General features: G+C 37.6%; 1 protein-coding gene across 5 annotated transcripts in view; it reads right to left on the bottom strand.

Annotated features, from left to right (window-relative positions):
• The window catches only part of LAMA2 (laminin subunit alpha 2), a 362,981-nt gene that overhangs the window by 47,357 nt on the left and 289,186 nt on the right, over window positions 1-26,438 (bottom strand). For all 5 annotated transcript variants that reach the window (XM_065833304.2, XM_065833299.2, XM_065833305.2 and 2 more), the window contains 5 exons: window positions 22,863-23,001; window positions 16,460-16,562; window positions 8,033-8,149; window positions 4,633-4,815; window positions 1,851-2,005 (listed from right to left, as the gene is read on the bottom strand). In XM_065833304.2, coding sequence (XP_065689376.2) covers window positions 1,851-2,005; window positions 4,633-4,815; window positions 8,033-8,149; window positions 16,460-16,562; window positions 22,863-23,001 — 697 coding nt within the window. The remainder of the gene's footprint in view (window positions 1-1,850; window positions 2,006-4,632; window positions 4,816-8,032; window positions 8,150-16,459; window positions 16,563-22,862; window positions 23,002-26,438) is intronic.

The raw sequence follows: 26,438 nt of genomic DNA on the forward strand, positions 1-26,438 counted from the left end.
TGCTTTTACATTGCCCTGAATGGAGTTGGTATGCATAACTTGGATTTTCACAGCTGAGTGACATATGCATTTGGGTATGTGTGCTACTTTCCTCAGGCTCTGGGCATACATAAAAATAGTATACTGTTTGCCTTCATAATGTCAGCATAGACATAATGACAGTACAATTGTATTGCAATTCTAGCTAGACATGTTTTAGAGTAGGGGCACATAATGGTATCACCTTATGCTTAGGGCAAACTTAGAAAGGAGATCCAGTATATGACCCAACTCACTATTTCCCTATCCCAGAAATGCTGAACAGCAGTTAAGTACTTCAAAGCCTTCAGACAGAAGATGAATGTAACAAAACCATATCACCACCATAGCCTGTTGTGGTTTAACCCGATCTAGCAATACAACCACCATAGCTGCTTATTCATGCCCTCCCCCAAGTTCCCCAACAGGGCAGAGAATTGAAAGGGAAGGGAGAAACTTGGATTGAGGTAAACACAGTTTAATAACAAAATACTAATACACTACTAGTAAATATACATATATATATATACACAATAGAAATAAAAGATACTCAAGGCAATTTCCGCACAAACTCCATCCACACTAAGCAACCAGTTCCAGGAAGTGATATCCCAGTCCTGAACAGCCGATCCAAAAGAGAGAAAAGAAAGGAAAAAGGCAGAAAAACACAGAGGCCTCTGCAAAATGGTAAAAAGCCGAGTTAAATGTTCCAACCAAAACTCCCCCGGCTGCACCCCAGAGGGAGAGAGAGAAAGAGAGAAAAAAGCAGAAGGCTCAACTCTCCTTAAATATGAAGCATGATGCTAATGGGCTGGAATACTCTCATTGATCAGTCTGGATGTCAGTCAAGCTCTGCCCCATCTCTGCCCCCCTTCCTTGATGCCTCACAGCTGTGGGCAGAGTGTTCAGAACATCCTGGGCTCTCAGAAGAGCAATTAAAAACATTAACTCTGTGCTGGGGTGTTATTTCTTGTTCTCAAACTAAATCCAAGTAATGAGCGTGTAAGCTATGAAAAAGAAAGGTTTCTAATTGCATGAAGAAAATTAACCCATTGTCAGTGAAACCAGCACACCTGTCTTTCTATTGCGGGCAAATTTCATTGAATATATGGAATATACTTCTTCCCCAGGATCCTGTTTTTTGTAGATTCATTTTTTTTAACCAATTTTCAGGAGTTTTTCTTAAGTACTGTCTTCAAGAATTTTTTTTCCTTCACTGCACTAAGTCACATGCTGAATAACCTTGCTATTTACCAGCTGATCCTCAAGTTTAGAGTACTACTGAGTCAGGGAGATGGACTCCAAACCCATTAAATGGACTAGAAATATTTTCTTGACTCAAGTTTGAGTCCTCAGAACTGTTACTGAACAAAGAAAGCCAAGAATATAGGAAAAGAAAATACACTCAGCAATTTCAGTGAGTTTGAGATGGTGTCATTCTCAGGTAATGTAAGTTCTATGAAATGAAATCAGGGGCTTAATATCAGTGCTGAGGCAAAAAAATAGATTTTTGTTTTCACAAAAGATCAATGGTGTTGTGACTCTTCTGCTGTACTATCACTCACCATACTTCTTAAATAATAACGTTTCTACATACATTCCTATATATGTTATCCATTTAACAAGTACAAGTTTTAAATGAAGAAACAAGATACAAAAGTGAAAAATATCAGAATACTCTCTTTTTATCTGAGAAATTATACTACATTATTTGCTTTCTTTACACATGTTTAGAGTTAGAAAGGATTCACCCTACGGAAAAGAAATAGAAAAGTAGAAAATAAAATCCAATCAATACTCAAAAGGTCATCTTAGTTAGAAAGAAGGCTTACCGAATTGGCTTGCTTCCGAGCTTGGTTTATCAGCTCTTTTATCTGAGAAATGTTTTTCCCTAAGTTATCCTGAAGTTCTTTGATTGGCTTGATTTTATCTAGCAGGCGATCTGCTTCCTTTTCTAGGGTTTTAATACTGGAATCTGCATCAGCAACTTCATAAGAAAGAACAAGGCAGAGTTTTAGAGAATAGTGTCAGACAATAATTATACATTGCAATAATAAAATCCAAGAAAATTCTGCATACACAATAGGCAGGCAATTGTATATGCTACTATGAGGTACACAGACCAGGAAGCTACCTGAAGAATTTAAGAATATTTAGAATCAAGTTAAAGTAGCAACAGTAGCAAATGCAGATATTAAAGAAGGATTTTGAAACAGCAACTATGCTTCAGGTCAGGGTGATACTAATGGAAAACATTTCCTGTAGCAAAATACACTTATGAGTTAAATATTTCCTTTCTTTTTTTTTTTTTTTTAAACACTAATTTGAAGAAAAATCCTAGATTATTTAAAACTGGTTAGTTTTTATTAGTAAGTTCTGAAACAGGGTTAGAAATAACTTGAAGTTAATTCTTGAATTAACTACAATGGCCACAACCAGAAAATGGCTTTATTCTGGTCACAAGCTTAAAATTCTCTATGTGTACTGAAAGCAGATTAAAAACCAGTGGTAGTAAACTGCAGATATTTAATTTTTTCAGGTGAATTTAATAATTTCACAAGGATATATTTTCTCTGTCTTTAAGCTTCAAATGACTTCGTTGCCTCTAGGATAAACAATGCGTGAACAATGCCACCTCTTTGACAATTCATCAGCAGAGCTAAGGATGAGGGTATGGGTTTGTGTGAATGACATGGAAAAGGACAAACCTGCATTTACCAGCATAATGTATACTGAATGACAGTAACAATAACAGTAACAATAATAATTATTATTATTAGATAAAGCATGAAAGTTTGGATACCTAGTTTTTGAATAGTCACCCAGACACTGATACCAAACCTTCAAGATGCATCTTAAGGTTTCACAGAAGTGAAACTAATTACCAAGTCAGTTTATTTTGGACCCTTCAAAAGGAAACTATTTAACTATTCAGTGAATGTGAAATGTAGAGCACCATGCAGAAGCTGTGGTGGTAAGCAGCAAATCATCATTTACTGGAAAAGGCACAATAAAAGCAGTAAAAAAGAAAACGTACGTACTGATTTCTGTAGGCAAGATATGAAGTCAAAGAAGAGAAAAAACAGAAGACAACATAAGAAAATGTTTTGAAGATGTAAACACAAATATAAAGTGAATTAAGGGAAAGGATTAGCCTAGAAAAAAAATTATTACCTTCTCTATTTTGCATAGCTGTATAATGAGAATTCAGAGCCTGAATTTTGACATACATGACAGGCCATGTCTACTTTAGCATGTAGTTGTGAGTGTCATAATACACACTATATAGATTTGGAGTTGTTTACTCTGCATTTACTTTAATCTCATTCCATAATCTGAGTAACCATTAGCAGTTGGAGAGTGGTAAAAATGTGCTTCTGAATAACATCTTCCAGTTAAATTTCATCTGTCATGAAAGAGTTTGCAAGTGTTAATACCACCCCCTCAGTGTGAATCAAATAAGGGTGACTGTGGACAATCAAGAGAGTAAATAAATTACTGGTCCTAATTTCAAATAAAATGCTAACGTACACATAGTCTTAAAATAATTGGTCTGGGACAGGTGGACTAGTCTAGACCCAGCAGTGCCAAGAAATGACTGCTTTTAAGCCACTTTTCAGCTGTTCATCACTACCCTGCCACAGGTCATTACCTCACAGATCTGCTTGTTCCATAACCTGCCGTAATCTAACTGTGCTATTTCAATCAATAACTACTTTTCATATTCTCTAAACTCCTATGGATCAGTCTGCCTGATGGAGATTACACCCTGAGCTCACACATGTATCTCAGTTGATGAGGGGTCAGGAACTTCCAGTAGGTGGGCAGTGACAAAACTGCCTTCACTTAACTTCCTTCACTGGTACAGCTACAATTTGAAGAGGATATTTATCCATAGAATGAGAATGACAATGTCCTAAACCGAATGTGTTTAGGTGCCCAGCTTCAGCAAGCTGATGACAATCTGGGGAGCCCAGGTTAGCTGTGTAATCAGTCCTTCAGTAATTTTGTAAAGACACTCTGGTTATGTTGTCAGCCCTGGCCGTATACTCATATACGTTATGTCCTAGTAATCTACCATAAAATGTGTTGTAATTTAGAATGAAATCCTATCCATCACAATCAAAGTGAAAATGCTAAAAAAATCTGTAACATTTGATAAGAGAATTTACTATAAATAAAAAAAAAAACAAACAAAAAAACCCAAACATACAAAAAAATTTCCTAAAATCTCCTTTTTCTTTTTCTTAAAGTGTTCTACCCAAAACAGTAATGTATATGAAAGAAGTCATGCATTTTTCCCAGAACTGATTATCTGACTGACCGAAGACAGGATTAGTGTGTGGAATTTTGCTTGAATCAAGGGGTGAATTGTTGATTATTCGCTTCCTCTGCATGTTGGTCCTGCTATCATCAGTTTTTTTCCAACTACTAGCAGCAGTCCTTGAGATTTAAAATTTTTTTTTTATATAAGGTCCAGTAAATAGACGTAATACAGATTCCTTTAATCCCAGCATACTGTAGTAATGCTATGTGAGTGTCATTTTGAGATGTGAAATTAAAACCACAAACTGAAAAAATAATCACCACCAAACAATCCAAAAAAGATCTTACTGGTTTTGACAGGATCTTTCACAACAGCATTTGTTTTTGCCACATCGTCTGCAAGTTTACTGTAGTTGTTTCTCAAGCCCAGGAGATTCTGGTTGAGGTCTCTAATCTGGGCCAGGACATCATTTGCAGTATCGTTGGCTTCTCTTGCTTTGTCTTTGGCTGCCTGTACCTTTATAGCTGTATCTGTAGGTAGAAAACAAAAATGAAATAATGGCCTAGAGTACAGAAGTTTCCTTCACACATCTTAAGAATAAAGTTGGGTCAAAACTCTATCATCCTAAATTGTGTTGTGTAGTTCCTTGAGTGCTCCTACTTCACATGTACTAAGACATTACTAATTGTAAGCATTATGTCTTTTTTTTTGACCTGAAATATCCCTGAAGAAGAGAAGATGCTCCAGCTCCATTTGTATGTAAAGGGCAAATCATTTTTGTTAGGTAAATTTTCGTGCAATTTTGTTGTTGCTGTTGCTGATAAAGTGTCAGATATAATATTTGATACTTATAATAGAAATAGGACTTTCAATGTTCTGATGTACAGAGTACAGAAATCTAACTCCATGTGGTTCAGCTGAAACTGTGACAAATAATCTTGTGAACGGGGACACCAAGGGTTCATTGACTGAATTAATCACATACATCCAAAGACATCCTTAGTGACCTTGAGCAAAACAATTAGTCTACTACTGTCCCACCTCTCTGCCTGCAAAATGGAAATGAATGTTCTATTTTTGTGGTGAAAACATTCAAGCCTGGAATGTTTTTTATTCTGCTCTTAATAAACGATAAAACAGACAGCTGGGTATTCTAGTAGGTATTTATCCAAATCCTGTGTAAATTGTGTTGCTTTTAAACATGTCACACAGGTGTTGAACAGCTCAGGTGCTGTTGCCATGCTGGGATTACATCACATGATGAGCCAGGAGCGCAGGTTGTGCTGGGCAAGGGAGCCGGCCAAGTTTCCAAATTCCCACAGATGGGAGGAAGTGAGAAAACAGAAACTGTTGTGGTAGATTCTCCAGCATGCAAGGGAACCTATGTGAACACCCACTTTGCCACCACATTACCACGAAGTCAGGAGACCCACAGGAACCTGCTTTGCCACCTGCTTCCTTTGAAACTGTTCATGGAGTAGCTTTCCCCTTGTGTTCTCCAAGGTATCCTCCTGTCCCTCAGTCACATGAGAATTTTGGAGTACAGCTCAGAAGCTTAGACACCTCTGAAACAACCACTTTTCATACTGACTGGGGCTTCCTGTGGTAGTCCATGAAGTCAACAGATTGAGTTACAGTAGTGATGAAAGCACAGGAGGCTGTGTTTTCTTTCAATTTCTGACTAACAGATAGTTGATAAGAGTTAGTTCATAACAACATTGCATGAAGCAGGTTGCACATTCCTATGACTGCGAAGACATGGGAAACATCAACATTTTCTCTGTTTCAAGGGATCAACTGTATAGGTCCTTCTCCATCTGTGGAACATCTGATGCAAACAAGCCTGGAGCCTGGAAAGCACATGATGCTTTGTAAGGCCGTAGAGAATTGGTGGGTTTGTGCTGCATATTGTAGAGTTACATGAGCCTTTTTACTTTCTTGAGTAAATATATATTATACCTGGGCTCTAAACAACCCCACCCTTACAACTGAAGTTTTGGATGAAAAGCCTCCAAAATACAATAGCACCTTGGAAATACAACTGAACCTTTAATAAATCACTATCATCATCAATACTGACAAGTGAAAGAACAGAGAGTTTGGATTGCCTTTTTCACTTCCTTTTTTCATCATATCCAAGTATCTCTTTTTGAGGCCATTATTAAAGGTCATGCATCTTTCTGGTGAGTGAAAGTTGGAGGTACTCTGTTACTTCTCTCTGTTAGTCACACAAATTTTATTTATTTTCAGCCACAGTTTAAATTATGCCTATCCCTGCACATGTGGGTCCTTGTCCTAAGGTGATCTACTCATCTATCCCATTTTGAATCTTTCTGCTTTTATTTGGATATTGGTATAACATGGAGACAAGAATTATTAGTTTAAGCTGCTCTCTGCTTCCTTGAAACCTTGAAGAACAAGATATATGACAGGGTCATTTTCTCTCCCACCCTCATTGTTTATTTCCCTGTTGGACAACTAATTTACTGCATTTTCTTATCCATGCCATTTATTTGCTCTGAATTTCATTCTTAATACACATCCACCTGTTTATATGAATGTCCTTGTCTCAAAAGTGAGCACCCTGTAACTCTAATCCGACAGGAGCGTATTACATTGCTAATGGTTTCATATTTCTTGTTTCAGATTCAGTATTCTGCGTCCTAAGTTAACTGGCCTTAGAGGTCCATTGTGTTTGACTGAGACCTCTATCTGTGCACATTAAGAGAAAGAGTCATGTGGCCAAAACCAGGGAAGTGGTATGAGCATGACATATTAAAATAGTTTTTTTGTGAATGCCTGATTTCAAGGATCACCAAATCTAAACCAAAACTTTTCAGTGATCTGGAATCTTTAAGCCACAAAAATGTGCAAGATGAATAGTAAATTGTTTTTCATTCCAAGTTTTCATTTGCAGTCTGAACTTTCCAGACCATCACAAATCAGAAAGAATATAGATTTTCTTTAGAGAATTTCCTTAAGGCATATCTTCAGTTTATAAAGTGCTTCTTGGAGAGAAAAGTCATAGCAAATTACATTGCTAAAAACTTTCTATTTTCTAAAACAAACATTCAGTTTATCACTGTCCATCATAATGTTCTAGCTCCCTGTCTCTTACTATCACAACACTGAGTAGCTAACATCCCAGAACTCTGGGATTTTAATGTGTATTACCAATTTTTTAGAAATCTTTTTGGCTATATAGAATTACAAGTGTGCATAGAATTTCAGAGTTCATTGAGGAAAGCCTGTTCCAGTTCCAAGCAATTTAGAGTCGAAAAAAGATATACAACACCAAACAGGTATGACAAATTTCACAGCAGATTTCATCCTGTGTTTTCTATAAGGTCAGTAAATCTTCATTCTTCTTGGGTTAAATTATACTAGTTAAATTATCATGGTTCATTAAACAGTAGTTTCATAAAGTCTTTTCACATTTGAAGAAAATAGTATTTGTCTCAGATTGTATCATAATTCCAGATATCTTAATTATTTTCTTTCTGAATCCTTTTGCAAAATGCAGTAGCATGGTACCTTTTACCATGCCAAAATACAAACTGATACCAGGTATTAATTTTCAGTTCAGTTCTCTCTCACATTGCTCATCTTTGTCTTACTACAGTGTCCAATGGTCAAAGTGGACACAGTGTGGACACAGCCAAAGACTAAACAGACAGATGTTAAGCAATGGAAAGTGAAACAGAAGAGCAGGGATGAGTCAAGTGTTGCAGCACTTTTCCAGCTTACCATTAGGAATGGCTGACAGCTTTCCAAAGGTTTCATTCAGAGCTCTCAGGAGAATGGAGTTCTTCTCATCAGCATCTTTCAGCCTGTTACGCATGCTGTCCAGGTTATCCCCCTTTTCTATAAAAAGTGCACAAAGTACAGAAGTTTTAACTCTGTTTCTACCATCCTTTCTTTACACATAATTTAAAATGCATAAGATGTGTTGCATAAATAAGGAAGTCCAGTAAAATTGTTTGTAGGGTTCACTGCTAATCTTTTTCTTTAAGTTTTCTACTTCCATGGTATCTAAATGCTCAAGTTCCTTGCATGGATGTATATTTATCAAGGGTTTTCCTAAGGTGCACAGAGGAAAGAAAAAAAATGACCATCACAGATGGTATGATTTATGCAAATTCACACAACGACCCACTGACAGATTCAAGTGTGATGTTTAGTCATAGCTTGATTCCTAGATTAAGCTGCTGGTGAAATTTTCTTCTTAAGGGGGGTGTCTGAGATGAATGAGTTGAAGATACTGTGAAAGAGGTGAGATAGATTACGTCAGCTTAGTATTGCAATTAGACTGGCCAGAGCCCAATTCTCTTGGATTTTCTCAAAGATAACCAATGCTGACTTAACATCTGATGAAAACATGAGATCACCCTAGCACTGATCATCAATATGAGAATATACTACCAACAAGTTATTATAAAATAAACATACTAAAATTTGGAGGAAAAAGCCCACCTAGTAGATAAATCCCAAAGCTAAGAATTTGTTCAAACTGAAGAACTAATATAAATCACAGGCACAGGTGTGTCATATTTGGTGCGTTACAGATGAAACTGATGTTACCCTTTACAAGCAGGTTCCTATTCTTCAGCAGTTCCTTTGAATAGAAATGATGGGGTTTTTTGGAACAGTATTCAGCATAGGAATAATTTTTCAAACTCTCAAAAGTAAGATTCAAGCTAAGCTTTATGGCTATTTAAACAGACATTATTTCAAAATTTAGAAGTAAAGTTTGGCAGAGAAAATTCCAGTTAATGCTTAAACTACTGTCTTATGGGGCATTTTACGTTATTTCTTCATATCAGTACGGAACTCTTTGGAACAGACAGCTGGTGATTTTTTACCTTTCAGGCATGCCCATCACTGTGCTTGATAGTGTGGGAAAGGAGATAATTTCTAGAAACAGAGCTCAGGATACAAAGTATGACTCTGATCTCAGATATGTAGCAGGTTTTTGAAAATAAACACCTATTTCTTGGGTACTTATCCAAGTAGATACTAAGACAGGAAAAAGGACTGGAGATTAGGTTTCTTGGTGAATTATAGTCCCATACTTGTCAAAAGCAAAAAGCATATATCTTTTTATTAAGGAACAATATTTAGATGCATCATTGGTACTCCAGCAACTCCAACAGCATCATGGCTGTAACCCTTTGGTGAGAGAATAAACAGAATAATGGATTAAAATGAAGGATTGTGGTTCACGTTCCACAAATTCTAAAATGTAAGGCTTCTAAAACTAGATGTGCAAAAAACAATTTGTAATGAGAAAACAAATCCAACAGGATGTATATTACCTTCAAGAAATCATTAACTAAATTTTCCAAGACTACAGCATGACTGAAATAGTGGTAGAATTTAAATGAGCATCATATTTTTGTTGTTAGATGCTTTGAAATGTCATTCAGGGAGAAATCTATTTGCTTCAGTTAAATTAGAGCAACATACAGGACTGCAGGAGTGCCTGGAAGTGAGCCTTCATTCCTGCAAATTGCCCTGCAGAGGAACAGGACATTTGTGTGAACTGTAGGAGGCACAGTTAACAGTTAGGAAGAGTCATATAAACTATAAAATTTTACTTCTCAAAAACACCTTTATTGCTAAATGACAGGTTTTGTCTCCACTGATGAATGAGGTTACTGGTAATGTGATGTTGTTAAAATAGGCTGAACTCAAGAGATCCTGCTCGTAAATGCCCTGAGACTTTATCTGAGTTAATTTCTTGTTAAGCAGTAGTATCAACAAAACTGTCTTAATCTCCTCCATTTAATTCTGAAACTATGGTCTGCCTGATATTTCCTTGGTGTTTCTGGTAGCCTTTGGAATGTTAGTGTTTATGAAGTTTGAATTTTGGAGATATTTGATTCATTTCTGGTAGTGGTGTACTAACTTTGTTCCATAGTCTTCAGTTACATCTTTTTTCTCCTCTTTACACTGCCAGATCCAACATTATGGTAATCATCACCTGGTTATTTTTCTGATGAATCATGTTTTCAGACTTCTGTTTTCAGCTTTGTAACCATAGCAGCAACTGATTTTTAGGGATTTTAATAAGGCAAGTTTCCCTAGAACTCCTGACACCGAATACTGAGACTTCACCTGTTCATGTTTTTTTTTTTCCTTTTAATCCCTCAAATTAATTTTAACTGTGCTTTTTAAAATATTACAACAATAAAGCCACAAGTAAGTGCTGCGAGGGAGGGTCTTACACAAAGCCGTGAGGAGATACTAAGGCCTGTGTCAGCTTTTCAAGGAAATTGTTCATTTTGTGAAGTGATATTAATGTGAAGTTACATTTTGAAGTAACTTCCCATCCTGTAATCCAGATGGTGTCTTCACTAACCACTGAGCTAATTACATGTATGAATCGCTATCTGAACTGACTTGACTTCAGCTTTTCCCCATCCTTTACTTATTAGCATTTATGAAAAATGCTGGAGCTATGATCTGAAGGCCTGAGATCCTCCAGTTCATCATAGAGGCTCGACAAAATACAAGCAGCTACAATCTGAGTTGCTCCAAACTACAGAGCTTCTTTGACTTGGAAGAGCTTAGTGCATCTGCAATGAAAGATGTCAGGCATTGTCAATCCACATTAAAGTGTAGGCTGAGGAGTATTCTGACAAATTTCCCTCAGTCCTGTTTCCACTTGATTAGCTCTGCCTGGAGATGGCATAGGATGCCAATCAATGCACTCTTTATTGTTCAAATCAATGAAACAATTAATGTATCACTGAAACTAAACTCTAAAGAGTAACCAGGATCCTGAAGGACTTTGGAGGTATGGGCCTTTAGGTTTTTTTGCCTTGGTTACCGTGAATGAAGATTTTCAGTTTCCATTTCCATGGTTAAACACAGCATTACAGAACTAAGCATCATCCCTTTCTCCTCTAAGTGAATAAACTAAAATAAGTCAAATGGAAATAATCCCTACACTCATATGTTTCATTAAGAATTCACTTAAGAACTCAGGTAATTACAATTTATATGCAGTGATCTATTTTTTACAAGAGACAAGTTTTAGAAGTGTCTGTAGATCTGTGGCACTGGGTAATTACTGATGATGTGCAACCACTACAGTGCTAGTGGAAACAGACCTCTGCTGGTAGTATGACCAAATGCAGTTTTCCGTGTGAAACTGCCCGTAGGGCTATGCTACCCAACACATATGTCCACACCAGAATAAAGGTGGAAATCAATCTAGGAACAATATATGCAGCTGTTTTTATTGACTGAATACTGACAAATGAACTGGCAGTCACGGTCAACTTCTTCCGTTATCTTTGCTTTGCTTCTTCCAAACAGCATTATTGCTTCCCTCAGTCTCATCCCATAAAGAGGAAGATGGGTCACAAGCTATTTTTTTTTTTCCTAAAACAAGCAAGACTTTTAGAAACTTGCATTAAGAAGAAACAGGGAAAAGAGATAAAACTGGAGCAATGCAGCTAATGGTGGTTAACTTTTTTAAAGACTACATTCAGCACTGACTGCAGTTTTTGTATGTATATTATGCTGGTCATCAAACTAATGCAACAATTTGCTAATTGCAATATGCCAGGTCAGCAAAAATACAAAGCAGAGGAGAATACACATACATGGGATTTAGCTGTGCCTATCATCTGGAAAATATTTTACCTAAAAATATGCACATGTTGGCAGACAAGACAAGTCCCCCACAAGTTGTCAATTCTTAAGCAAAAGAAATGACATGAGCTAAATTTCAGTAGCCACTTGACAACAGTCTCCAACTGAAGATGAGTTTATACATCTTATTTTCTCTTTTCATTGATCAGCTTTGACAAAGACTGTGTGTATTCCCAAATCTGCACAGAGGTATTTTTTTTAAACAGGAAATTTTAAATTATAAGGAAGAAAAATTGCTTCTGGCAAACTGAAAACCCCTCAAGGCACAGAGAGAATGAAGCTGGCAGGCAGCAGCATCCACTCATTTGTAGCCAAAATTTCAGAACTCCTTCCTAGCCAGAGCACTACACACAGATTTTGCTTCTCCCACCAGGCTTCTTCCTTCTAACTTCTAACCCCACAAAGAGAGAAATTACTATATCACTATTTTAATAGTTTCTGTCAGAAGCTTTGCTTTGTAAGGACTGTTTCAGCAGTTTTTAGTGGTAATATAAAACATTTCCATGATTAACAGCCATTTTCTAACTAGGGTAATTGGCCACAAATCAGGGGAATGTCATAATGTCGCAAGAAAAAACTCCCATCTCCATCACAGCCCTGCCTGAATTTCTGGAGTGTATATTAGTTGAGTGGCTTACGGGTCTTCATTACTTTAACTAATGTACTACCTGTAGTGCAGACAGACAAATTTTAAACTAATGATTACTTCTGTGGACCAGATCTTCATAGAGTACCCATCATCCATCCTGCACTTCCAGTCAAGACTGAACACGGTGGCTTTGTAAGAATCTAAAGAAAATAATGTTCTATTACTTTTACACGTTATTCTTACTTTCTATCCTAGAAAAACCCAAACAACCAGAGAGGATTATGCTCATAATACTAGTAATTTCCCCCTTTGGAACAAAGAGGGGTGGGGAAAAAAGAAATCTGTCATTGTGCTTTATTCATCTGCATTCTGGGCACAATGTTAACTGATCTCTGTGGGTCACACTGTGGAGCATGGCCATGTTTTATCAGATGCAAAAAGGCATACTGTGAAAAGTTCAGAATGTTTGTCTGTATGAAGCATTTTAGGTCTGAGATGTATCAGAGAGCATTAAGAAAGCTTCATCTCATTACCCTTCAGTATGGTGCAAGAACACAGACAAAGGTCTAATATGTGCTTTTTAAGCACTGCTTCCTGCTTGCATTAAGCTTCTTTTATAAATCTTTAGACCGTTTAGACCTCCACTGCTGAATTACAAAACTGTGATCAATTCAACTTCTCATTGGTGCAAAATGGGAACATAACATACTTTTTACAAAAATCTCTGAAGTATTAAGGTTGTAATACATCTTTTCTTAGGGTTAAATTGGGCAGTCTTGTGGGCACATGGAATTGACACATATCCAAGTACAGACACTATTCTATTTGTCTTCGAAAACAGGGCCCTGTGCTCCCTAGAATACATGATTACTCTGTGATAGCTCCTTGGGGAGCACACAAAGCTGCGACTCCACTCTGTGGCGTTTGGTCTGCTCAGAGGAAGGGAAAAGGCAGCACCACCATTTTAAGCATTTCTGAGCTACCAGCTATGGCAAACTTCAGTAGTTTTCATTCCAGAAAGTGGCACTAGCAGCATCTCTATGCATTTTACTTCAGCCATGCTACTTAAATTGCCCACTGACCTCCCCTTGTCGTTTTGTCATATTCTGTAACATATTTACTGAAACATGCCACTCCAGCCCTAAATCTGTACTGAATCTAGCAGTAGTCACAATAAAGAGCACCCTAATATAAATCAAAGATTTACAAGTAACTGCAGACATATTTTTTTCTCAGAGCTGCCATAGGAAAATAATAATGTTTTAAATTTTTAGCATATGACAGTGAAATGTAATTAATGACCTGATGAAATATTATGCTTTATGACCTTATTAAACATTATGTTTACTTCTTAGCTAGTTCTGCACTTGGAAATCCTAGAGCTGCCAAAACTAAATGAAAGTGTAGTTATAGCCAAAAGATTACTCTAAGTTGTATGGATCTTAACCTTCAAGCTGTATGCTTCTCATAACTCACGTCCCAGGAGGACAACAAAATTTTGTATGTTAAAACCTGAAAAACTGGGCTGTTTAATAATTTTTTTTTTTCTAATAAAAAGTATTTTAACTACTCTAGCATGAATGTTCTGATGCACGACACAATGACTCTCCCAGCTTGATTTTCAGATCCTATGATGAGCGAAAAAATAATATCATAGGTGTTTTCTTCTTGTCTTTATGTCTTCCAAGACCTAAATCTGTTTTTTTCACATAGGTTTTCAGGTGCTGTTTTTCCCATCCTTGTGGTTAATTCCGGGTTAACTTCAGTCAATTGAATTAGATTAAAGTATAATTATCTAGTATGAAAGAATTTTTCAAGAACTACAGGGACTGTACACAAGCTTCTCAAAATATACACAACAAATTACAAAAGGGAGGGGATTATAGTGTACTAATTTGGAATAAACCACACAGTTATCAATGTGAACTTATTCTATCAAGACTAATCAAAATATTACTCAGTATTTGGATGAAAGACCGTAAGAATAGTTGTATGGAGGACTCAGTTAATTGATCCTCCTCTCAGAATTTACTATACCAGTGCACAAATGCTGTATGCTCCTAAGTTGCTTGCTTTGTCATATGTAAAAACAGAGCAATTAAAGCAGTAACATTTAACATTTTTCACGTGTGAAACTCAGTGTTGGCCTACTTGAAAGTGGATAATTGTATCATGCTTATTTCTGCTCAGGTTTAGTTGAAATAAATTACTTTTTCAATTCCTTTCCAAGACTGCTGTGTCGAAGGAAGTGTTGAGTACCGTTAAACAGATGCTTCATTAGTGCTACAATAAGTATTTTCTTAGAGGATATATAAAACAATCTGTCTGGATAAAGATGCAAGAAATAAACCGCTTTTGGTTGCAATGATCAGAAGATCATTGAATCATGGGCTCAGAACAGATGTCTGTCCAAAGATCATTTTTCTTCTTCCAACCAACAGTCATTCCTCATTGCTGCTTGTCTAAACTGTTTTCAAAGATTTTCAAAGGTCAAATCTCCCTAATCTCCTCAGTACTCAGTTCCAGTACTTCTGTATTTTAATTGGAAGGAAGATTTTCTTAATATGTAACTTGTATCAGTGCATTGAGATACGTTAGTCCCATCTTCTTTGGAGAAATCTTGACATAACTGAAGAATATTAAGCCCCTACTCAACAGTCTCTTTTTCAGTCTACAAATTCTAATTATTTCAATCTTTCTCCTCATCTCTCCTCTGACAGATCTCCAATCAGCCCCCATGATGTCTTCAGGACTCTCTGCAAAGCACCTCAGCTCTCATGAAGTTCAGTGCTCAGGACTGTGGACAGTAACTTATCCAAAGCATTAGGAACCCTAAACATAGTGGAAGCATTTTTTTCATGTGTTTTGGAAATCCATGCTCTTATTCATGCCTTCCTCTGTGACATCTGCCTTTTCCACCTCTACCCACCAAATGATCCATGTTTCTCTTTAGTCTCATTCTAGACAGGTGCAACCCAGACAATTGCTCCTCATCCTGCATTTCTGCAGCTGATTATTCATGTGTGCATGAAACATCTCATATGTGTCCATACTAACTACTGTCTGACCTTCTTGCACTATGGCATTCACCAATAATACTCTCATTTATTGATGAGAAAATATTAAGGAGATTATAAGCACAGGCTGACATGAATTACCAGCTTCTACATCTCACCTAACAGCATAGTTCAAAACATTTTTCCCCCCAGTATTGAATATAAATTAAAGATGCTTGATTTTCACTGGGAAACCAAAGTATTTGGTTTGGAATCTATGAACTTTATGATTTGAGCTTCATTTAGAAATGTATTTATGCTTCAGGAACAAAGAAATATTTTTTTTGTATGCGTGTGAAAGTAATAATTTTTCTCTAGAGACACGTTGTTAGTTTCATTTTTTAAGAAACTGCTTAGCAATTCCCTGTCATTAATCTCTGTTGGGCAAACATCTCATCCTACCTCACCATGCTTCCCCTTTCTGGCACAATCCCATAAGCATCCTGAAAAGATGTGGCATCTCTGACTGGCATTGCAAACCCTGCTCATGTATTGACAAGAATAACAATTTAATGCTGGGCTGTTTTTTGTACTAATTTTCTGCTAGAGCATTTAGTAAATCAGAACCAGTATTTCTGTTGGCCTCTCCTCCTCACTTACTCTCGCCCTAACTGTAGTTAGCAAGAGAAGACCAAGGCTCCGTCCTTCTCAGCCTTCCTGTCTCACAGACAGAGGGGACAAGCATCCCTGAGTAATGCCTGGACCCAAAATAGGAGAATCTTTTTTGCTGATACATTGATCAGCTTCAAATCAGATATTGAATTCTACTTCTTTTCTACTGATATGGCTTCTTCATACTGGAAGCATAGCAGTCTCTCAATGTTTTTCTTGTATTTGATGGCCCTGAATGCCATATACTGCACATACCTTTAACATCATTTTCTAACATCCTGGCTTCATTAAGTACCCTGAAGCTTTTCTGAAGAGAGCTCTTGGCGCCATCCTTCAATGATCCTTGAGGACCAGATGTCTGTAGACAAACAAGCAGAGTCATACACACAGGAAAGTCTGAAGTCATAAAAAACATACAAACATGATCTAAGTGAACAGTCATCTGAACATAAGAGCAAACATCAGTGTGCTCTGCATCATATCCCACTGTCGTTATATTGGTCTATAAGAGACAAAATTCTCTTATTAATTTCCTTTGTTTTTACAGAAAACCAGATATCCTTTGGGATACCAGTGACAATTTTATAAAAATATAATTTTTTTCTAGCTGTAACAACACCATGCAATACTGTATTTCTCCCTAGCAGCAGCTACAGTACCTTTACAGGCAAGACTGGATCTGATGATCCAAATTCTAATATTGACAAGAGAGATACCTTTGTGGTTAAAATCAAGAATTGGAATTGTTAGGCCAGAAAAGAAAATATGATGTATAAGAAATAGAGTTTTAAAAGAAGGGAAAACTGCAGTTAATCTGAAAGAGTTTTATTACTAAAAAGCCGTCCTTCATCATATCATGCTACTTGAAGATTTTTCTTTTGAAAACCATCCATCTCTATCTTCAGTCCAGAGATTGATCAATAGATAGAATTATTTTTCTAAATTAGACTAGTATTTTCAGTTGGTAGGAAATGCTCTAGGTTCTGAACCACTTACTGTTCAGTTTGTAAGGCTGAACTCAAGTCACACACTACACTGAATGCATTTCCTTGAGAATACACTTGACAGACAGATAATGCTCTATATTAGTCATAGGTCATGGCCTTGTAACTAGTATGTAATTAAGCAGCAGCTACTTTTCATTTTTCAGGGTAGATACATATACTCAAAAAATTAACTGTGTGTCAATTAAATGACACAGTTATTATTGCTATTCATTATTTATATAATGAGCAAGCCCAGAGGTGATATTTCTCATACTACTGAATCGTTGTTTTTTAACGACACTGCAAAATGATACATTGAATTGCCCATTTCTTTTTATTTTAAATATCTTAAGGAATGTTTTGAATATTTTCAAAATTTAGAACCAAGTTTTTTGTTATGAGATCTCATGGAATATGTTGCTATGTCACAGAGATGTAGCTACTAAATATTTCTTGCATTCATATGGGATGTAAATGTATGCTTAGTTTTCATCATAGGCTAAGCAATTTTAGGAAGTAAGGCCCACATTACTGCCATATTTCCAAGCTCACAAATACACAAATTCCTTTCAACATCAACAGAAACTATACATTCAAAAGATGAAGAAAATGAGTTTCTTATAGAATTTATCATGTAATACAACTAGCATTGGTAATAGAAAAATACACATGAACCCAGAAAAAAAAAGACTATCTAATTAAGCAAAAGACTGCTTCTGAAGGAAGAATGTTTGTCCAGATTTTGTGGGAAACACACTTGTCAAATTAGGCAATACTTTTATGTTCCTTCTCCCATCGGCAACAGAACCCAGGGTATGATCACTGTGACCAGGGACTTAAAAAATAATGATTGTTATTATTATTAAATTACTAGGCTTGGTTGACTGGCTGTTAAAACAGTTTATATTAAATCCAACAAAGGTGGAAGGCCAGATTTACAATGCAAAACCAAGAAGTTCATCAAATCAGTGACAGTAATTTGGCACATGCTAGAAAATCACAGGGATTCAGAAATCCAAATTGTTCTAATTCTGTTTCTTCCAGAGCATCCATAACCAGACGACAGTACCTTCTCCTCACCCTACGCCTTCCTTCCTGGCCCCTACCCTCCCTATGCCAAGTGCAATTTGACTGCTTGCAGCATCTTGTGGCAGAAGTGGGATCTCATGTATCCAAACAATGCAATCTTAATCGTGGTTTAGAGGCATAAGTGCTGTTATAATAATATAATACAAAATGCTGCCACTGAAACTATATATCATCCTTAATGGTCTGTTTTTTTCCTATCCATGGGTTAGCAAAAATTTTAACAAAGTTTAACAGCAAAGGAAAAACCTCTACCAAATTACAGAAAACCACTCTTAATTGGTAATTAGCAGACAATTTTGGGTAAGGAAAGAATTTAAGAAGAATATCCCCTCTGTCTTCCTTTTTCTGGTATTTCAATGAATCTTGAACTCTGTTCTTGTGAAATAGCCCATCTTCTGCAGGAGTGCCAGAAAGATTTTGGTTCGACCCATAGCTTGGAGGGTTATGGCACTCTTCTGGGATGGAGGAGATTGCTCTAGATCACCCAGGAATGATTGTGTGAATCACTGACTTATCACGTGAATAGTGAAATGTGCTTCACACTGCAACTTTGAATAAGATCAGCCATAGTCACAGCATTCTAGGAAGACTCTCCTGAGAGCACATGCTGGGCATGGTCTGAATACATATCAGACTAAGAATTGCTGGGGACTTTGCAGAAAGGATTTTTTTCTGAGGTTTCATGAAGGGATGGAAACATGAAGTAGGCACCATGTTGTCCAGACCTGCTGACATGGTGATTTTGGTAACGTGCAGAGGTACAGCTCCCAGCATCGATGTAAATGCACTGGTACAGTTTAGAGAATCATGTACTTGAACTTACACACATACAAGGTATTTCATAGACCTAAGCGCTAATTCCCATCAGTAAAAAAGAGTTCTTTATTATTAAATTCCATTATTTTCACTTACATTTGTACTTTCAGAAGGTTTCGCCTATGCAAGAGTTAGGGCTACTCTCATTTTTATCAGTCCTGAAGACAGCATTCTAAAATATCTCCTCACGAGGAGGATGGCTAGGCAGCTTTATGTCATTACGTGTCCTGGTTTTGTTAAAAAACAAGTTTCTCTTTTAGTGAATTTTGCCTGTCAGCTAAAGCCTTCATATTGCTGCATTTTCCTGGAGAACCAGACACATGTTTTGGTAAACCTAGCAATGGAATGCAAACTTATTGATAAGCACGGATGGACATCTCGCGAGAGGGGCAACGAGAAACCGGTGACCAAGAAACTGACCAACTGTGTATAACATTCCATTCATGTGAATATTTCATATAAAAGTGGGAGATCACGAGGACCTCGTCCCTTTTCCTTTTTCCCTTCTGCTTATGGCCGACATTAGGAGAGGACCTTGCTGGTTGTCCCTGCGAGCTGAGGCCTAGTGACAGACTGAATCCAGCTCCGGTTGGCTACAGAGTCTAATCCAGGACTTTGGGTGCTGGCTCCGCAGTTGCTGAGACTTTCAAGATTGGTTTTGTATATTTTGTATTATTTTCTCTATTCTTATTAGTAGCATTGGTAAAACATCTTCAATTTTTCCAACTCTCTTCTCTCTGTCCTTCTTTCCCTCCCAATCACCTGTCCTGAGTGGGAAGGGGGGAGAGGGGGGGGTGAGGAGGTTAACAATACATCTGCCAGGGTTTGATTGTCACCCCGCAATCTAAACCCTCGACACCACGTAAGGAAACCTAGACACCCAACATAACCACTGGGGTACCACTACAAAGAAAGTCAAAAGCAAAGAAGGAATTAGGATCCTAAATACCTAACATGTCACCTGTGGTTCCTGTTACTAGCCTATAAGCCTGCTCTAAAAAGATTAAGAATAATCACACTTTTTCAAGATGCATGATAAAACTATGATTCTGATCTGTGTGACACAAGCTGGATCTGTTAACATGACTCCTCTCTTCGGTCAGTTACTACCTTGGCTAAGTAATGGGATATTGAAGCTGCTTGAGTGCTAGAGATTTCTCATTTGTGATAAATTTATTTTGCTTTTAAAGGGGAGAGCAAATCCATCATAAAAAGCTTGGGAGGAATTTTTCTGTCAGATTTTTAATACATTTTTTTCCAGTCATTTATCAGGCTTCCTGTAATCATGATGGATTTCAAACATCTTTTCGTTCTTGCTTTTAGCAACATTAGCCTAATTTGAAAACAAAGTAATTTTCCCATTACAAATGAAAACAAACAAACCACTGAGATATCACTAAGGCTCTTGAAAATTATTCGTTCTAGTGGTGTACGGGGTGGAATCTAAAACTCAGTCCTGTCTCTACCATCTCTAGTTCATGCACCAGCTTGCTGCTGTTGCGAAACCTGCCTCCTCTTGCCCCAGCATTATAACTGGTCAATAGGAAAGGTGATGCATGGGAGCTTCAGCCCTTTTCTCTGTTATCTGCTACCATCTGGAGATAAGAGACATTTACAGAAGGTAGGCACCCACTACTGCTCTCATAAAGAACATGTCTTTTAAAAGGAGGGAAAGGGCATGATCTCTGTCTTTTACATAGGGTCCCAAAGAGTTTCTAGGGGCTTCCAGTCTGAGGGGGCTCAAGTCCATAAATGCTGGGAGAGTGCTTGAACCACAGTGCTCCAGACAGCCCTGAGTGAGCCCTGGTGCACTCCCGCCCCCAAGGTGAAGTTCAGCTAAAAGGGAGTTCTTTGGGGCCTGCAGAAACAGGGCACTCCATTTACCTGGTTGGCAGTTAAGCCCTTCATTTAGGATGAGCAAACACTCAACAGTCTTTGCATAAAACAAAAAAAAATAAAATAGCAAAATGATGACTGAACTTCACAATTAACACATTTTTTAAATCTGGCCTGAATCCTCACATGATCATCTACCAAATAACAGTTAAAATTCTACCTTGCTCTGCAGCAATTTGATAGCAGACCATTGATTGCTCTAGAACACGTCAATTACATCTAAAAGGCAGCAGCTCCTTCCATTTTCTTCTTTATCAACTAGATCCCTGTTACATATACACAGCTCATAATAAAAACCAAGCTCCTTCTAATGAATAAATACAATGCAGATGCTTAAAACCTCATGTAAATAATATCTTAGTCTCCTTCCTTGCTATTTACCTTATACTGTCCATCTCACCTCCACCTCTTTCAAATTCTCTATCTCCATTCTCTCTGTGGTATAATCAGACAGTTCACCATCTGATGCACACTATTTTGTAGACATACTGTAATTACTTGCTTTTTTCTTGACTGCTATATGTGTCTTTTTTTCCTATTCAAACCTTGAAACAGCTGCCTGCCTCACTCACTGCAAATCATCAAAGGAGCAAAAGATAGCTATCTGTATTAAATCCTAATAAGCAGAAAAAAAAAGCTCCTTATTTACTTCTGCAGTGTAATTAGGAGTTCCAGTGAAACAAATAACTATTTACAGAGAATGACTGCATACTAATGTGTGAGGTGAAATTTTTTCATCAAGAGAGAAATATAATAATTAGTGTTATTTGAAATAAAAGTTGAAAATGTAACAGCATAAGAATATTGACGTTTTTGTGCAGTGGCTAGATCACTTTATACCTCTCCTAAATACAGCCCTTTACAGCATGTGATTGCTTTTGCTGTTCTCATAATCTATTTGACTGAAGTAGCTCTCTGCAAGCTACCTTTATTCATGTACAAGTGCTGTAACTACATGTTGCTTCTTCTCATCTATGTTTTTGTATCAAATATAGGGCTTGTCAATTTCATATTATAATGTCATTTCCTTGTGTTTCTGTGTACTTGCGAAGTGCATGTCGGTTGCTCTCTGACAGACTTTTACAAATTAGCCATTAACTCTTTTGATATTTGACATGAAAAATAGTTCTGGCTATGCTCAGAACGTTTTCTGCTCACAGGATACATATACAGAAGAAGAGTTCCTCATGATGACTCAAGCTGGAGAGCTGCCTTTGCTTTACAATTCTATTTTTAAAAGTTCTCTCTGTTTCGTCTGAAAATTTGCATGCAGAACATCACAGTAAGAATAAGATTTCTCTGCAAGAAATGGCAGAGTTCACAAAACAAGCTGTATGATTTCTATGAATAAAACTTTCTGCTCCCCTCCTACAACTCTCCATTTTTAGAATTCTGATGGGTGCACACAGTTCACCCTATGTGCAGAGAAGTGCCTTCGAGCATTTTCATGAAAGTAGAGGGTGAAGAGTTAATTAAGGTATGGAGTTCTTTAGATGTGTGCAAAACATTAATTAAATATAAACCAGCTTTATTGAGATTCAAATGACTTACACTCCTGGCTCAAAGCTTTCCTGCAGCAGCTGTTGGCTTGAGCCACAGACAGAGGCCAAAAGGCTGAAGACAGAGGAAGGAATAAACAAAAATAAACAAAAAGATAAAGAAAAATAAGGAACACTAGTTAGGAGCAAATGGAGATGTAGCCGGAAAGTATATGTAGCTCTGACATAGATTTCTGATCTCAACAGAAAAATCTATGGTGCCATGGGTCTCTAAATCGGGTCATAAGATAGCAAAACATGGATCTGAGATAAGGTGTAGCACAGTTTCGTAGAAAATCTAAGCCTTCTTCCCAATTTACTTATTTTTCTTACCGCTTGCATAGCTTCATTTGCAAGAGTCTTGGCTTCCTTGGCAACTTTTTCAGCTTCATCTATGTTATCCTTGATGTTAGTATAAGCATTGAAAGCAAGCGTGGCATTGAAAGAGAGGTTTTTGGCTTCAGCAAGGATTCTGTTGGGATGGGAAAAGTAAACACACCGTTAAACCTGCTATCGGAGTTAAACAGAACACAGTACTCTACTTTTTCGAATCCAACAGCTTGTATTTCTAAGGCTATTTCTAAGCCATTTCTTTAGAGAGCAATGCTACACTTGAGTTTTCCGGAGTTCTGGCATCACATGGTTAGTGGAATTCACATCTTATCTGTGAAGAAAGACATAAAACCAATGTTTGCTAAAAGAGGAAGTTCTGTGAGATAAAAATGGATCAGACACTGAGAAACAGAGTGCAGCGCTTAACACTACAATCCAGATAACATATTCTTAATGTGGCTTTGTAGGTTATGTGTTGAGCCTGGCAACTCAATGAATTTGGCACTGTATAAACATGGGGGATCATCACTGGTGTATTTTGAAGTAGACTCTGTGAACAACTAATTTCTTGGTCTGGCTGCCAAACACAGAAGCACCAGGTTTGGAGATCTCACTGTCTAACCCAAATTCTAAATGTTAATTTTGCTGACAAAAATGAAAAATCTAACCAATAATGCTTTATATTAAATGGGATCAGAGAATCATAAAATCATAGAATCATTTCAGCTGGAAGAGACCATCAGGATCATTGAGTTCAATCACAACCTAACTCTAGCACTAAACTATGTCCCTAAGAACCTTGTCTAAACATCTTTTAAACATCTCCAGGGATGGTGACTCCACTACTTCCCTGGGCAGCCTGTTCCAATGCCTGACAACCCTTTACATGAAGAATTTTTTCCTAATATCCAAACTAAACCTCCCCTGGCGCAACTTGAGGCCATTTCCTCTCGTTGTATCATTTGCTGCTTGGGAGAAGAGACCAACCCCCTCCATGCTACAACCTCCTTTCAGGTAGTTGCAGAGAGCAATAAGGTCTCCCCTCAGCCTCCTTTCTCCAGGCTAAACAGCCCCAGTTCCCTCAGCTGCTCCTCATCAGACTTGTGCTCCAGGCCCCTCATCAGCTTTGTCGCCTCCTCTGCACTCTCTGTAGTATTTCAATGTCTTTCTTATGATGAGGGGCCCAAATCTGAACACAGTATTCAAGGTGCGGCCTCACCAGTGCTGAGTACAGTGACACAATCACTTCCCTAGTCCTGCTGGCCACACTATTCCTGATACAAGCCAGGATGCTGTTGCCCTTTTTGGCCACCTGGGCACACTGCTGGCTCATGTTCAGCTGGCTGTCAATCAACAACCCCAGATCCCTCTCTGCCAGGCAGCTTTCCAGGCACTCTTCCCCAAGCCTGTAGCACTGCCTGGGGTTGTTGTGACCCAAGTGCAGGACCCAGCACTTGGCCTTGTTAAACCTCATACAGCTGGCCTCAGCCCATCGATCAAGTCTGTCCAGATCCCTCTGTATGGCCTTCCTACTTGTTCCACTTACATGAAATACTCCATTCTAATAACTGCAATTAGATTAAAAGGTAATTATAAACAAATATTATTTCCTGTTGCAGGGACTGGAACTCAGCTGACCTCCTTCCAGAGGAATTTCTAGACAGTAGGCTGGAGAAGTTACTTTTCTTGCACTCTCTGTATGATATGTTCAAATATTTTCTACAAAGAAGTACTGAACCTACAGAATTAACTTGAAGACATACCTCAGAGTACATCATGCCTGATGTTTATGATTCTTTCCCTGAATAAAGGGTAAATGGACAAAAATGGATTTGAACTTGGATTTTTGACTCTCTGGGAAATTGCCATCAAGGTGTATGGCAACATAAGGAAGGGAGGCAGGGATTACTCCTGCAGGACGTGTTCCAGCTTGTATAAAATACTTAAGCATTGAGACTGTGTGTGTGGAAAAAAAAAAAAAGAAATTCACTCTCTAACCTGGTAATTAATCTGTTCTCTGGGGAACGGGGACAGCTGGGCTCCAAGCTTTGTTTCAACGAGTATTTAATGATTTCTACAAAATGCAACAGGAAAGACAAAGGCAATGGAAGGTATAGTCCCTGGACTACACATGTAGTTAACACAGGGAGAGAGATTCCCTTTGGGCTCCTGCAGAAACAGCATGACTAAGCTGCTTCTCCATCACTCCTACAAAAGCATGTCTCCTTCCTCAGCTCTGAATGGAGCTCAGTAGCCTATGGTAAGTTTTTGTAATGCTCTGTTAGAGAAATGTGCAGCCCAGAATAGCTATCTAGCTGGTAGCTCTGGTACTGCTTAGAAATCCCTTCTGGATGGGAAGGAACTGAACTGAATTTGCCAAATACTAGTGACCTTTACTCATGAGCAGGTGATTAGCCGTAAGGGAGACACGTATACTAATATCTCCTTGTATAAAGGAAAAATAACAATTTTTTTTCTAGGTTAAATACATGAACTGTTCCATGTTCTAACTCTCAAGAGAACACTCTCACCATCAATCAATATACTATTTGAAGCCTTAGGGGGTTATCGGAGAGAAGGGGTACTCCTTCAGTTTCTCCTGTAAGATGAAATCGTATTTTTCAGCAAATTTAGTACTAAATGAAAGACATCCAAGTGCTAGTTGTGAAGACAGATACATTTTGAAATTCCTAAGATAGATAGAGACTGCATATTTCTGTAAAGTACGACTGTTTAATATCAGTGATTGAAGTAAACAGCTTTATCCTGATGCAGGATTACATAGCACCTTGGCATTTTTTTCTCCTTTGAAATCATGTATCTATCTGACCATGTTAGAAATTTTCTTTTGGATATAATTTTAATGTCCTTGATTCTGAATATTTTATTGTATATCTTAAGAAACTGAGGTAGATGTCCAGATCAGACAGAAGCATACATGGTACTGCTATACCACAGCAAATGCAGCTTTAAACACTACGCTAAGCTCCTTAAGGCCAAGCTGTAAACCTGTGTTAAGACAGAAGCACATGCACACACCCATAAAAAAAAAAGTCTGTTTAGCCTAGTTAAAAACCTGTGAAAAAACCTCAAAATACGTCTTGCCAGCATTTCATTAAGGAGTAAAAACATTCTTTGCTGTCTACATTTTCTCTGCTTCTTAGTTACTCCATGCCAACTTTCCATGTATTCAGATACTTATATCAAAATTAATTTGTGTAATTGGATGTGACATCAGTCACCTACTTCGGGCCTGGAGGTGCACCACAAAACTGACATATCCTAACCAGACAGTGCTCATACCATTTACAAAAGCCATATTTTTCTAGAAACAATGCCCTTCAAATACTTTTTACTCAGGAAACTAAACTTATCGTTATTTTTTGTACTCTATATATTAGATTGAGTATTTCGAGTAGTGTGATGATACTGTATATGGAGTCAGTAATTTTACAAGTATCAGATACTTTATCAGAGATAATTCTGTGCCTTTTCCTCAAAATTACAGATGCTGGCAAGAAAAAAATGTGTAATTGTCTGCTCACAAGTCTTTGGGTTATTAAAGTCTTCAGGCAG

The sequence above is a fragment of the Patagioenas fasciata genome, chromosome 3, assembly GCF_037038585.1.
Source record: "Patagioenas fasciata isolate bPatFas1 chromosome 3, bPatFas1.hap1, whole genome shotgun sequence".
NCBI classification, from domain to species: Eukaryota; Metazoa; Chordata; class Aves; order Columbiformes; family Columbidae; genus Patagioenas; species Patagioenas fasciata.